Genomic DNA, 15,509 nt, shown 5'->3' on the forward strand with positions numbered 1-15,509 from the left:
TCTGTACTTTTGTACTTTTGCTGCAACAAATAACTGAGGAAAGCAAACAATAAATGGTTTATTATATCTTGACTAATTCCTTAGATCAAAAATTCTGCTTCTTCGTACATAGTGCCCTCTGACTCAGGATTAGATACTAGCACAGATTCTAGTATGTCACAAAAATGTGCTTTGTAAACCATAATTTTAATCAATATGGAATAATGGTTTTGATAGCTAGGTCTGGCAATGATTTTAAATGAGGTGCCATGATTTAGGATTAGGTGTAAATTGGGAGCATTTAGTTTCAAAGATTAATGGGGGGAAAACTGTGGATAGTCTAAACTGAAGTGGATTATAAAGTAATTGACCAGAGTAGTTACCAATTGACCAGTTAGATAGAGCTCTAGGGACTAGTGGAATCAAGGGATACGGGGAGAAGGCAGGCACAGGTTACTGATTGTAGATGATCAGCCATGATCACAATGAATGGCGGTGCTGGCTCGAAGGGCCAAATGGCCTCCTCCTGCACCTATTTTCTATGTTTCTATGAGTATTTTCTGAACAGGAAAAAAGCTAAAAACTGAGGACATTCCTGATATATAATGTTAAAATGTGATATATATTGAAACAGAAAATATATATTTTTAAATCTATTCTGTATATGTGCATGGGTTTCAAAGGTATGCTAAGGCTTTATAAACCCCTGGTCAGATGATACTGTATGCAAATTGTATGAAAGTCGCACCCAGGACAATCAAAATAAAATAACCCGTCCATTGGATTCTGAAGGCCAAGGGTTAAATTATTTCCAGAAGTTCCACAAAACCAAATTGTATTTCCCAGAATTTATTTAGGGGTGATTGACTGGAGACCATCAAGAGGCTTAATTTTGGATAAAATGAAGCGTATTCCCTCAAAATGCCACAAATGCTACAATTTGAGAGAGAGTTAGATTTAGCTCTTAGGGCTAAGGGAATCAAGGGATATGGAGAAAAAGCCGGAACTGATTTTGGATGATCAGCCATGATCATATTGAATGGCGGTGCTGGCCTGAAGGACCGAATGGCCTACTCCTGCACCTATTTTCTGTTTCTAATTGCCTGATGATTGATGAATCCAAGTTCCGAAGATATCAATAAGACCCTTGCGTCAACTAAAGCACTGGATGGTGCTGCAGAATTGTCCATATCACCAAAGATTTTCAGCTGGAGTCTAGATTGAAGGGGCATTAGGGTCAATGCTTCCTGCAAAACTGCTTGGGAAATGATGATCAGTAAGATAGACCCAACAGATTCTTTGCTGTGTAAAATTCTAACTTGCCAAAAACATAGTTTAATAGACTCAGTGTTGTAGGTTCACATGACAAGGCATAGTAGGCTATGAACCATCTGCTGGTTAATGCAACTTGATGGTCAGCATGGACATAGTGGGCTGAAGGACCTGTTTATGTGCTGTATGACTATTGGTTGCATATATATATATTCACTAAGGCTCCCTTCAAATTACTTTCTTAAGAAGTGCCAGTTTAGCTGTTTACAGAAAAACACCAGCAAGTTCTTGCACAGAGAGCACTTTAAAAATTCCTCATTACTTTGAGTAGCCTGAATCCATTCCACTCGCTTCAGTGTAAGAGCATTGCTTGGAAAAAAAACACATTTACCTTTTACTTCCCAATGCGATAACAATGTATAATGTTTTAGAATAACTGTGTTTTGAAAGAAATAACACTGTGCATTGTGCTCAATAATTTTATCTGCCATACAAGGTTCACTTGCTCTCAATTTTTCCTTGTAGAACCATGTCAGTTTGTACATGTTTTCTTCGTGAGATGTCACAACATCAACCGTTTTCAAAGAATATAGTTTCAACGTGAGAAGTTTAAATGGGCAATTTTCATTTGAAATTTGTAGACAGAAATTTACAATTGATATATAAAATTGTAGAGGAATTGTAGAGGGCTGGTCCAATATCAGCGTGATACATCAAAATCTTCCAAAAAAATTGTCCTTCGTTTTTCTTTCATCCATGGGATAAGGATGTCTTATATCTGCTCTGTTTTTACAGGTTCAGTGGTCACAGAGTCAGAGCGTGAAAACAGGCCCTTCAGCCCGACTTGCCCATGCTGACCAACATGCCCCATGTCAGGGGTTATGGGAAGAAGGCAGGAGAATGGGTTTCGGGGGGAGAGATACGATCAGCCATGATTGAATGGCACAGTTGACTTGATGGACGGAATGGCCTAATTCAGCTCCTATCACTTATGACTTATGAGCTTATGATCTACACTAGTCCCACCTGCCCATGTTTGGCCATAGCCCTCAAAACCTAAACCTATCCTATCAATAAATCCTTCTACACCTATCCATACGTGGTGGTTAATGATGCCATTGTGGGAACCCCAGGCACTTTCAACCGATGGGGCAGGATGGTACTTTGTGAGGTGGTCCATTTCTTCCACCACTCTCGCAAAGCCTGTGTGTTCTCCCTGTACTTGAGTTGGAGGTTCTCGGTAATGTCCTGAATGCTCCCTCTCTACCCTAGGTGGTCATGGGTCAGAGATCTCATAAGTTCACAAGAGATAGGAGCAGAATTAGCCCATTCTGTCCATCAGGTCTACTGTGCCATTCAATCATGGCTGATCATATCTTTCCCTCTCAACCCCATTCTCCTGCCTTCTCCCCATAACCCCTGACACCCTTACTAATCAAGAATCTGTCAATATCCTCCTTAAAAATATCCATTGTCTTGCCCTCCACAGCCTTCAGTGCCAATGAATTCCACAGATCCACCACCCTCTCACTAAAGAAATTCCTTCTTATATCCTTTCTAAAGAATTTCAATCTAAATTGGCTGGCCTACATGAGGTAGTGGGGATGTTGCATTTCTTCCTGGAGACTGAGTACTTCTGTATTATTTTCTCAATCTGGCTGGAAACAGAAGACAATCAGTTTCAACAAACTGGTGGCTGGCTTCCAATCTCAACCTTCTCAACATAGCCGACTGAGTGTGAGTAAGGATCGATATGGGTTGGGAGAGGAGACTGATACAAATTCATACATTATTAAATACCTATCGCACAGATAGGGACAAAGAGAAAGGAATGGATCATTTAGCAAATCGAGCCTCCATTATCAATGGCCTAACTCAATATACCTAACTCAATATACCGCGTTTTCCCCAGTTTTCTCATACCATTGCTTAACAAAAAATATTAGACAATAGACAATAGATAATAGGTGCAGGAGTAGGCCATTCGGCCCTTTGTGCCAGCACTGCCATTCAATGTGATCATGGCTGATCATTCTCAATCAGTACCCCGTTCCTACCTGCTCCCCATACCCCCTGACTCCGCTATCCTTAAGAGCTCTATCTAGTTCTCTCTTGAATGCATTCAGAGAATTGGCCACCACAGCCTTCTGAGGCAGTGAATTCCACAGATTCACAACTCTCTGACTGAAAAAGTTTTTCCTCATCTCCGTTCTAAATGGGCTACCTCTTATTCTTAAACTGTGGCCCCTGGTTCTGGACTCCCCCAACATTGGAACATGTTTCCTGTCTCTAACGTGTCCAACCCCTTAATAATCTTATACGTTTCGATAAGATCCAATATTGTTCCGATATTGATCCGATATTGTTCTAAGATTTAAAGTCAACAATTGGCCCAGCATCAATTTTAGTTTAGTTTAGTTTAGTTTAGTTTAGAGGTACAACGTGGAAACAGGCCATTCAGCCCACTGAGTTTGTGCAAACCAGCGATCACCTGTACACTAGTTCCATCCTACACACTAGGGACAATTTTACAGAAGCCAATTAACCTACAAACATGCACGTCTTTAGAATGTGGGTGGAAACCGGAGCACCCAGAGAAAACTCACGTGGTCACAGGGAGAACGTACAAACTCCATACAGACAGTACCCTTGGTCAGGATTGAACCTGGGTTTCTGGCGCTGTAAGGCAGCAACTCTACCACTTCGTCAATGTGCAGTATTTACGGAAGAAAGTTCCAAATATTTACCATCCAGTGCATGGCTTTACGAGCTTCAGTCCTGAAAGGCCTAGATCCTGTTTTTAAACAATTCCCTCTACATCCCAGTTCACCAGCCAGTAGAAAGTTTCTCTTGAGCTACACCATCAGTTGTCTTAAAGCCTTAAAAACATGGTTTAAACCACCTGAAAACCTTTTAAATTCCAAGGAGAACAACCCAAGTTTCTGTAATCCTCAGATTTCAGTTTCACTAAATTAGGCTGCACTCCTTAATACCAAAATATCCTCCCAAAGCTGTGATGCCCAGAGCTGCTCACAGTGCTCCAGCTGTGGTCTAACCAAGACTTTATAAAGTCAATTGAGGTCACAACATTCCTTGCATGCTAGTCCTCAAACATAAAGGCTATTTGCCTTTTTGACTTTTTTATTGAACCTGTGCATGATATTTTAATAATCTATGTACATGGAAAGCACCCCCTTCTTATCCACTCTCTAGTCACTGCCCCATGCTCTCCTACTCATCTCTATGCCTCCATGTGCAGCTTTGCCTTTAGAGGTGTCCTAATTTGCTAATTAAAAGGGTATTTATCACCCCTAGTTTTTGACATCCCCACAACTGGAAACCTCTTCTCTCTGTCAAAACCTCTTCTATTTGTCAAACCCATTCCCTTTTTAAATCTCAACTACTATCGCAACGTTTAAGAAACATTTAGACAGGTACATGGAGGGGACAGGAGGGATATGTGCCAAATGCAGGCAGGTGGTGCAGCATGGTGGCACAGCGGTAGAGTTGCAACCTTACAACGCCAGAGCCCCGGGTTCGACCCTGACTACAGCTGCTGTCTGTATGGAGTTTGTACGATCTCCCCGTGACCGTTTGGGTTTTCTCCAAGATCTTCGGTTTCCTCCCGCACTCCAAGGATGTACAGGTTTGTAGGTTATTTGGCATGGTTTAAAATGTAAAATTGTCCCTAGTGTTAGATAGTCTTAGTGTGCAGGGATCGGCAGGCCGAAGGCCCTGTTTCCGCACTGTATCTCTAAATTAAACTAAACTAAAAGGTGGGACTATTGTAGATGGGACATGTTGACCGGCAGGTTTGGCCGATGGACCTATTTCCACGCTGTAAGACTCTATGACTGACTCTATGACTGTGTATCACGGTCTCAGCTCCAGCCTGTTCAAATGTAAGTCCAATATAAATCATAACAATCATTTACTAATGGCAGATTAGAGTGACTGGTTTACGTCAGTAGGAATGTTCTGCTGGGAGGATCTCCGTCGTTGTCAGTGAATGTGGGCATTCTCCAGTTCTGTCTGCTTCCAACGTGTTGCTGCTTCTGTTCACAGTGGTCCATTTACATTCGTGCCGCGGTGCGCAAGGAAAAAGGCTTGCCCATTCTTGTGGAGCTGCTGCGCATTGACAATGACCGGGTGGTTTGTGCTGTTGCCACTGCACTGCGGAACATGGCCTTGGATGTCAGAAACAAGGAGCTGATCGGTAGGTGGAAGGACAATTCTGTTTTGTTTCTGTTGGGCTATGGTCATCTGGAAGAGCAGAGTGAATTTGTGAGCAGCTTGGAAGGGAAACCTCTCATTTGTCTTTGTTACACCCAGGCTTGTATATTGCCATGAACGTGTGCACATTGGGGCAAACAGTGGTATAAGCTCCCACAGTAATCACCAGGCATGTTAAAGAAACACACTCAGGCTCATATTGGTTTAACTATCAGTCTGAAGAAGGGTCTTGACCCGAAACGTCACCCATTCCTTCTCTCCAGAGAAGCTGCCTGTCCCGCTGAGTTACTCCAGCATTTTGTGCCGACCTTTGGCTTAACAACGTGTATGTTTGAGATATCCTTCCATAAGGAGTTGTATTTTAATTGCCAATGACTATTGCAACATCCTCCTGGTTGACATCTACCTGACATCCTCAATAAACTGGAGTTCATCCAAGTCTTTGTTAGCCTGCATCAAACCCACACCTACTTTCTTTGTTTTTCTGCCACCACCCTTATGTTGACTTTCAGTTCAGTAGAGCCTCAATTTGGGCGGCACGGTGGCGCAGTGGTGGGGTTGCTGCCTTATAACGCTTACAGCACCAGGGATTCAGGTTCAATCCCGACTACAGGTGCTGTCTGTATGGAGTTTCTACTTTCTCCCCGTGCCCTGCGTGGGTTTTGGCCGAGGTCTTCGGTTTCCTCCCCCAATCCAAAGACGTACAGGTTTGTAGGTTAATTGGCTTTGGTATAAATGTAAATTGTCCCTAGTGTTTGTAGGATAGTGTTAATGTGTGGGGATCGCAGGTCGGTGCAGACTCGGTGGGCCAAAGGGCCTGTTTCTGTGCTGTATCTCGAACCTAAACTAAAAAATTATAAAATTCTCATCCATGCTCTCAGATCCCCATGCAACTTCACCCCTCCCTTTCAATGTATTTTTCTTCAGCCTTAGAATCCTCCAGGATCTGCGTACACATCCAATTTTGTGTTTTTCCCCCTCCCAGATTTTCATGTCTTCACCTTTGCTTGCTTTAACTTCAAAGGTCTGGAATCAAAAGTCTCGAGCTCATAAAATCAGCAGATCCTCACTTCAGATGCTTTGGCTGAAATCTTTTCATATGTAAAATCCACTATCGACTGTCAGCACTAAGTTTAAAAGTAAATATTTCTTAGAGTTGGGTCGATTTCTCAGCATTAGCTTGACTATGTTGGATGAATATCTGACTCTGCATTTATAGTCATAGCGTGGAAACAGGCCCTTCGGCCCAACTTGCCCACACCGGCCAAAATGACCCAGCTACACTAGTCCCACCTGTCCGCGATTGACCCATATCCCTCCAAACCTGCCCATTTATACACAAATTGTGTGCAACTTGTTATTTTACTTGAAAGAGCTTACAACAATATTGTGCCATTCAATTCTAAAATGTATCAGTAATGTTTCACAATGAATGAATTATTTTTGAGATTACAGTTCTAAATACAGTCATGACAACTATTCTGCTTCCAGCTCAGTTTCATCCTCGGCAAATAATGTGAAAGTCAGCTAATCTGTTTTAGTGATTTTGATTTGAGCTAATGACTGAAAGGATTTGTCGAAGAGATTAGGAATGTATTTGGCATTCACAATCACAGAATATCTCAACCACTATTACAGTAATTTTCAAGTCTGTCCCTAGTAGGAAGTATGACAGCCGATTTACATTGCGTAAAATGTCCCTTTAAGGGTGGCACAGTGGTGTGGCGGTAGGGCTGCTGCCTCATAGCGCCAGAGACCCAGGTTCGATCCTGACTACGGGTGCTATCTGTGCGGAGTTTGTACATTCTCCATGTGACCAGGTGGGTTTTCTCCAGGAACTCTTGTTTCCTCTCACATCCCAAAGACATGCAGGTTTGTAGATTAATTGGCTTCTGTACATTGCCCCTAGTGTGTAGGGTGCGAAAGTGGGATAACATGGAACTAGTGTACAGGTGATCGATAATCGGTGTGGATTCAGTGGGCCAAAGGGCCTGTTTCCATGCTGTATCTCTAAGCTAAGATTTTTTTTTAAAGTGATAAGGTCGTGACAGATTGTCGAGAGATACAATACAATACAATACAATATATCTTTATTGTCATTGTACAGGGGGGTACAACGAGATTGGGAATGCGACTTCCATTCGATGCAATAAATTAATGAGCTAATCAACAGAAATTTAGACAACCCAGAGAAACAAAATTAGAAACAGTTAAAACAGTATAAAGTGCAAATAGGTCTGTGCCGGGTTGATGTGCGATGTGACCATCCGAAGGAGACAGTTCATGGGGGGGCACTCAGCAGGACCGGTTCATGGCAGCTATGGCCCTGGGGATGAAGCTGTTCCTAAGTCTGGAGGTGCGGGCGTAGAAGGCCTTGTAACGTCTGCCGGATGGTAGAAGTTTGAACAGACTATTGCAGGGGTGTGAGGAGTCTTTATGAATGCCGGTGGCTTTCCTGAGGCATCGTGTCATGTAGATGCCCTCCAAGGCTGGTAGCTGTGTCCCGATAATAGATGTTGTCTACTTAAGTAGTAATGCCATAGCATTATTACAGCCACATACATAAGAGGGAATATATCGCCATGGTTTAATTTCAACAGTATTCGCTTGATACAGCTCTGGAATTTCAGTCTAGATTATGTGTTCAAAAATCAAATGGAATTTGTTGCCACAGACCTCTCAATTGGTAATGAAAGTGCAATTTCTCAGCCATGGATTATCAGCACCACTTTCAACAGTGTTTTCTCTGCTAGATCCTGTGTCTGTTCTAATACTATTTATTTTCCCACAAGGATCAAACCCATTTGTCACCTTTTCGTCAATAGAAATTTTAATATGCTTCACTGGCTGCTGAATGACATTTAATTTCCAGTTATCAAAAATAAAGATGGTTATTGACAAAACTTCTCACAGATGAGTACTCAATTCTGATTACATTTCTCACCCGCACTCACCAACTTAATTTCCTTATTTGCCCTTCGTTTTCAAATTTCACAGTCTGGCTAATGGGAGTTCACGGGTAACTGTTTTGAAGTCAAGAGTTAAAAGTAGGTAAAATCTCGCAATAACTACAACTCAAAAGTATCCCTGTTGGGCCCAACAGGTTGGTAGTGCTAATGGTTCATAAAATACTCTTCTCATTCTACAACCCTTCGCCTGCTTGACATGTCCTTCCATTTATTTCTCCCATCCTGCTGCCTGTGAAGGGTATCTGTTATATGTCACAAGTTATTCGAGAGGGAGAAAGTTTGGTGTTCTCATAATTACTTATTCACTTGTAAAACCAACATTTACTGTAGTTCCTTCTTGCCCCTGCACGGAAACAGGCCCTTCTGCCCACCGACTCCGCACCGACCAGTGATCCCCGCGCATTGACACTATCCTACACACACGAGGGACAATTTACACTTATATGAAGCCAATTAACCTACAAACCAGTGCGTTTTTGGAGTGTGGGAGAAAACCCACGCGGTCATGGGGAGAATGTACAAATGCCGTACAGACAGCCCCCTTGGACAGAATCGAACCCGAGTCTCTGGCACTGCAAGTGCTGTAAGGCAGCAACTCTACCGTGGCGCCACCATGAACTGAGAGGGCAGTTCAGAGACGAAGGCATTGTTGGGTCTCGACCATTGTACGACCAGACCAGGGAAGGATCTTCGTGAACCAACTGGGCTTTTAATGATTTTAATGATACAGTCCTTATCATTACTGAGATTAACTGATTTAATTAAATATTAATTTAAAGAGAAGTTGGGCTGTTATGTTACAGTTGTACAAGATGTTAGTTAAGGCGCATTTGAAGTATTGTCTCAGCATTTAAAAGACAGGTACATGGATAGGAAAGATTTAGAGTGATATTAGCCAAATGTGAGAAAATGGGGCTAGTTCAGAAGGGGCATTTTGGTCAGCATGGACGAGTTGGGACAAAGGGCTTATTTCTATGTTTTGCATGACTCTATGACACTATTTTTTAATGACTGGAATGTAAATATCCCAGCAACTCCCATAATGTGATGTAATCCTAGCTATTAGGAGTTTAACAACCACCTCTACCGTATCCTTAAGTTTTTTATTTTTTTATTCTGGCCTCTCCTATTATTTGAAATAAACTCTTAATTTCTACACTTTTTATTCACTGTGGATTTGTAAAGACCTGAATTAGGCCACTCTAAATTTTGCAAGGAAAACATCACAACCTATTCAGCCTTTCTTGATCAATAATGCCTCTCAATTCTGGTATCAGCCTTGTTTCTCTTTATACCTCTTCTGAAAACTCTGTATTATGTTTGTGACCTCAGAGCTCATCCTATAAGATGGTGGTCAAAGACTAAGGATGAAGAATCCTTTGGGGATGGAGTTGAGGTTGCTTTACAGAGTAAAAGAATCATCGATTCCTACAGCACGGAAATAGTCCAGTCGGCCTACTGATTCTGTGCCAACCATCAAAAACCCACTTCCACTAATCCTGCACTGATACCACATTATTTTCCTCACATGCCTCTGCATTGTGTTCTTGCTTCTTACTTTGCTGCTGAAGGCGGTTGTTTTAATAGAGAAAATGTTGCTTTCCCCAACTCATTAAAAATTTAGAGGAAAATCGAAAGAAGTGATTTTTAAGTACGTGCGCTAAATGGATTCTGAATCTATAATGAACCTCTACATTACAAAAAGTATCAACTTATACGCGAGGCATTGTGAACATGAAGAGGGTTAGTTTGTTAAAGAGCTCTTCACTGGACCTTTCCAGAAACACTGCTGGATCCCAGGGAGTATCTGGTTGCATGACATTATTATTAAAGATATGGCAACTTTCAGGTAACAATCATTGTTCACAATCAATATCACATAAACTGCACAATTGAAACATTTTTTTGTGTGCCTGTAATTGCTGTACTTTCAGTATTGGTAAAGGAAATAAACACAAGGGAGAAAGAATGGGGGACCTGTTGAGAGGGTGAGATGGCAAGGAATGGAGGGGCCCTTGTATAGAGTGGCTGTTTGCCAAAGAGGACCCTTCTACTCTGTGTGAATAGATTTCCAGTAGGTGCCATTGAATGTGTGTTTGTGGAGGCCATTTGCAGAGTCGGGTTCACTACGACAAAATCAAGAAATCCCATTCATTTAAGATTGCTTTGTGATGGTTAATCTCCCATTCTGTGGAGAGTGTGGGAGAGGATAATTGAGTTTAAAAAATCTCTTGATTGATTTTGACATTTTCATTGACACGTTTTCATTTTTTAAAGTTACAAGCGAGTTTGGGAGGTTGTCCAACTAACTTGTAGTCAAACAACCAGCTGGATGCCTAATATCCACAGGCAATCACAAAGGTGTGGGATGGTGGTGTGCCTTAAGAGTGGGCGACTTGGATGACCCACTATTCTTGCTATTGAGGGCGTGCAGCGTAGATTTACTAGGTTAATTCCCGGAATGGCGGGACTGTCATATGTTGAAAGACTGGAGCGACTAGGCTTGTGTACACTGGAATTTAGAAGGATGAGAGGGGATCTTATCGAAACGTATAAGATTATTAAGGGGTTGGACATGTTAGAGGCATGTTCCCAATGTTAGGGAAGTCCAGAACTAGGGGCCACAGTTTAAGAATAAGGGGTAGGCCATTTAGAACGGAGATGAGGAAAAACTTTTTCAGTCAGAGAGTTGTGAATCTGTGGAATTCTCTGCCTCAGAAGGCAGTGGAGGCCAATTCCCTGAATGCATTCAAGAGAGAGCTAGATAGAGCTCTTAAGGACAGCGGAGTCAGGGGGTATGGGGAGAAGGCAGGAATGGGGTACTGATTGAGAATGATCAGCCATGATCACATTGAATGGTGGTGCTGGCTCGAAGGGCAGAATGGCCTACTCCTGCACCTATTGTCTATTGTTTATTGTCTATTGACCCAAATGAGGATAAGGGGGCTGGGGCAATGGAGGCAAGATCTATATAAGAAACCTGCAGACAAAAGTTCAGCCTGAGTTGTCAACCCTGGACAAGCTGGTAACAAAACCTGATGCCTTTGTTAAGGTTTATAATAAGGGGCCAAAAATGTTCTTAAAGTCCTGTCAAGCACCTAACCTCTAGTTTTCAGGCTGGTTGTCACTGCCTTTGGATGGCCTGTAGTTGAGTTTAAATCCAATTATTTCTCTTTTTAATCACCATCTCATTTGTAGATTTTCTCTTATCTGTATAATTGAAAATCTTTATATCTGCTCTATAAAAATGAAAGGACCTCCATTGGATTAACCTTTAAACATTCCCAGCATGTTCAATCTTACAGTTTGTTTCCCCGATAGACTCACAGTTATGGTGTCATCTTTTAAGAAAGGACCTTTCCCCAGTGCTTCTATGATTTTGTATGATAATGCGGATCTGACAGGTGTGCACAGTCCCTCGTGTGGTCTAATCATGCTCCTCTTTCCTGCCCCAACAAGGGAAATATGCCATGCGAGATCTTGTTCACCGTCTTCCCGGAGGCAGCAACAACACTGGCACTGGGACCAGCACCATTAGCAAAACCATTTCCGACGAGACGATTACTGCCATTTGCTGCGCTCTGCATGAAGTCATTACCAAAAATATGGAAAATGCCAAGGCCTTGCGAGACTCTGGAGGGATTGAGAAGCTCATCGGCATCGCCAAGAGTAAAGGAGACAAGTATGTAACAAGTCATGATTGTCACTAACTGCAGAGTATGATGCTACAGAGTACTGTTACAACTGTTCGTTTCGTTGGGTTGCTGCTGTCTAAATTACCTAAATTATTGCATCGTATGGGAGGCGCATTCCCAATCTCGTTGTACCCCTGGGTACAATGACAATAAAGATATATTGTATTGTATTGTATTGTATTGTATTAGAGTCATAGTCATAGAGTCTCACAGCACGGAAACAGGCCCTTCAGCCCAACTTGCCTACAACGGCCAACATGTCCCATCTACTCTAGTCCCACCTGCCTGCATTTGACCCGTATCCCTCTAAACCTGTCCTATCCATGTACCTGTCTAAATGTTTCTTATACATTGCAATAGTCCAGCCTCAACCACCTCCTCCGGCAGCTCGTTCCATACACCTACCACCATTTGCGTGACAAAGTTACCCCGTTAGTTTCCTGGCAAATCTTCCATCCTTCACCTTAAACCTATGTCCTCTGGTTCTCCTTTCTCCTACTCAGGGCAAGAGACTCTGTGTGTGTGCCCAATCTATTCCTCTATTGTGTCTGAAATATGCAACTGGTCAGGAATCATAGGGATCAATACAATTTGTCAGAAAGCCTTACCAACTCCGAATGGGTGTATTCCTGGAAGTTTTATTACATAATCTCCCATTTCCAACCTCCCACTCCTCCAGGCTCACAGAATCAAGGGATATGGGGAGAAAGCAGGAACGGGGTACTGTTTTTTGGATGACAGCCATCACCATATTGAATGGCGGTGCTGGCTCGAAGGGCCAAATAGCCTACTCCTGCACCTATTTTCTATGTTTCTATTCCCAGAGAGGGAATAAATTATTTGAAAACCAATTAGGTAAATTTTCTCAATCTTTCATCCCAATATTTTTATAATAAATGGAAGAAAATTAATCGTTTTATGTATTTGTTTTGTTTTCCTAGTTACTTACACTAATGTTCTGGAGATTAATCCTCAATCCTGGAGATTACTAACCCTCTCCCTGGGGCACGTGCTTAATAGTTTGATTCAGAAATGAGTAATCATGAAGATCTAGGCCATGATATTTAATTGCATAATTTCAACTTTAATCAGTAGAAAATTGAAAAAAAAAGAAAATTGCCTTTTCCTGGAGTAAAGCACGTTACAACCATTTCCTTGTCACTTTACATCACTGTGAAAAGCTTAACCAGATTGTTCCCCTTGTGACTCCAGTGTGATTTTCACATCAGGCATGTTCAAGGTGACTTAATTTCCCCTTGGAGCATTGTAGGAAAAATTGGATCATGTTCGTCTTGGGATATACATGGTCGGGCATTCCTGAGACAGCTATGTCTTACTGCTAACCAGAAATGCATACCAATCTAAATCCTGCCCCTTCACTAAATGTATCACCCTCCATCTTTCAGTCTGAGGAAGAGTTCTGACCTGAAACGTCAGCTATTCCTTTTCTCCAGCGATGCTGCCTGACCTGCTGAGTTACTCCAGCATGTTGTGTCTCTGTTTGTTATAAACCAGTATAAATCGGTACCACCCAATATTAGTCTCCCCTTTCGGTCCACAATAACCCCTCCATCCAATCTCCTGGTCTCTAACTTCAATGTAGTCTGGAATCCTCTTTAGTTTATTTTAGTTTATTGCCACGTGTATCGAGGTACAGTGAAAAATGTTTGTTGCGTGCTATCCAGTCAGCAGAAAGACAAAACATGATTACAATCGAGCCATTTACCAACACCAACTCATATCCTCTTCAACACACAAGGAGAAGGTAAGCTCAAAAAGACATAAATGCTGGAAATCTGAAATCAAAACAGAAAATGGTGGAAGCACTCAGGAACCTATGCAGCATCAATGGAAAGTAAAGTCAAATCAAGTTTATTGTCATGTTCACCAGTACAGTGGAGTACAGTGCAATGAAAATCTTGCTCACAGCAGAGTCACAGCACATAGATAGACATGAAAGGATAAATTATACATAAATTACACATAAATTCTTCATGACAGTGAAAAGAAAATGACTGCAAAAGCCAAAACATCAGTGAAAAAGACAATCTGAAATAAGTCCATAGTGGTACAAGAGGTAGTCCGTTATGTTCCATTGTCAAAGTAAGATTAGAGTTATGCAGGTTGCTTTAAGAATCTGATGGCTGTAAGAAAGTAGCCATTCGTGAACCTGGTGGTGTAGGACTTCAGACCTTCTATCTGACGGTAGCAGCAAACAGAGGGCATAGCCCGGATGGTCGGGATCGTAGATGATTGATGCCGCCAGGCAGCGCTTCATGTAGATGCTTTCGATGGTGGGGAGGGCTGTGCCTGTGATGGACTGGGCTGAGTCCACTACTCACTTCAGCCTCGTGTGTTCCTGTGCATTGGAATTGCCATACCAGAAGCGATGCAATCAGACAGGATATTTACTACAGTGCATCTGTTGAAGTCAGTTAGAGTATTCCATGAAATGCCATCTATCTTTAAACTTCTAACACACGAGAGGTGCTGGCACACCTTCTTCAGAATTACATCAATGGGTCCAGGTTAGATCATCCAAGAGAAACAGATCAATGCTTCAGATGGAAGATCCATCATTGACTACTGAAGTTTCTCATAATAATTGCCCGTAAGTCCCAGATAATCACACATACTTTTCATGTGATATAAACAAAATAATCATTGTTTCAGTTGTACAGGGCCCTGGGTGAGACCATACCTGGAGTATTGTGTGCAGTTTTGGTCTCCTAATTTGAGGGACATTCTTGCTATTGAGGAGTACAGCGTAGATTCACCAGGTTAATTCCCAGGTTGGCGGGACAGACATATGATGAAGGAATGGGTTGACTGGCCTTGTATTCACTGGAATTTAGAAGGATGAGAAGGGATCTTATAGAAACATATAAAATTCTTAAGGGATTGGACAGCCAAGATGCAGGAAAAATGTTCCCAATGTTGGGGGGGGGTCCAGAACCAGAGGTCACTATTTAAGAATAAGTGGTAGGCCATTTAGGACTGAGATGAGGAAAAAAATGTCATGCAGAGAGTTGTGAATCTGTGGAATTCTCTGCCACAGAAGGCAGTGGAGGCCAATTCACTGGATGAGTTCGATCGAGAGAGAGATTTAGCTCTTAGGGCTAATGGAATCAAGGGATATGGGGAAAAAGCAGGATTTGATTTTGAATGATCAGCACTGATCATATTGAATGGCAGTGCTGGCTCGAAGGGCTGAATGGCCTACCACTCCTGCACCTATTTTTCTATGTTTGCTTCTAAGCATTCCAGTGTACTTTTTAAGGTGCACCAAAATTTCTTGGCACAAGAATTTAAATAAGAAGTACACAGTGAAAATTGCAGTTAATCAAAATCATGAGAGGAA

At 42.0% G+C, this 15,509-nt stretch overlaps 1 protein-coding gene across 10 annotated transcripts in view; it reads left to right on the forward strand.

Moving 5' to 3' along the window:
• ctnnd2b (catenin (cadherin-associated protein), delta 2b) overlaps positions 1-15,509 on the forward strand; it is a 775,275-nt gene that overhangs the window by 713,203 nt on the left and 46,563 nt on the right. For all 10 annotated transcript variants that reach the window (XM_078415264.1, XM_078415272.1, XM_078415320.1 and 7 more), the window contains 2 exons: positions 5,317-5,467; positions 11,913-12,135. In XM_078415264.1, the coding sequence (XP_078271390.1) occupies positions 5,317-5,467; positions 11,913-12,135 (374 nt within the window). The remainder of the gene's footprint in view (positions 1-5,316; positions 5,468-11,912; positions 12,136-15,509) is intronic.

This window comes from Rhinoraja longicauda, chromosome 2 (genome assembly GCF_053455715.1).
Source record: "Rhinoraja longicauda isolate Sanriku21f chromosome 2, sRhiLon1.1, whole genome shotgun sequence".
Lineage (NCBI taxonomy): Eukaryota > Metazoa > Chordata > Chondrichthyes > Rajiformes > Arhynchobatidae > Rhinoraja > Rhinoraja longicauda.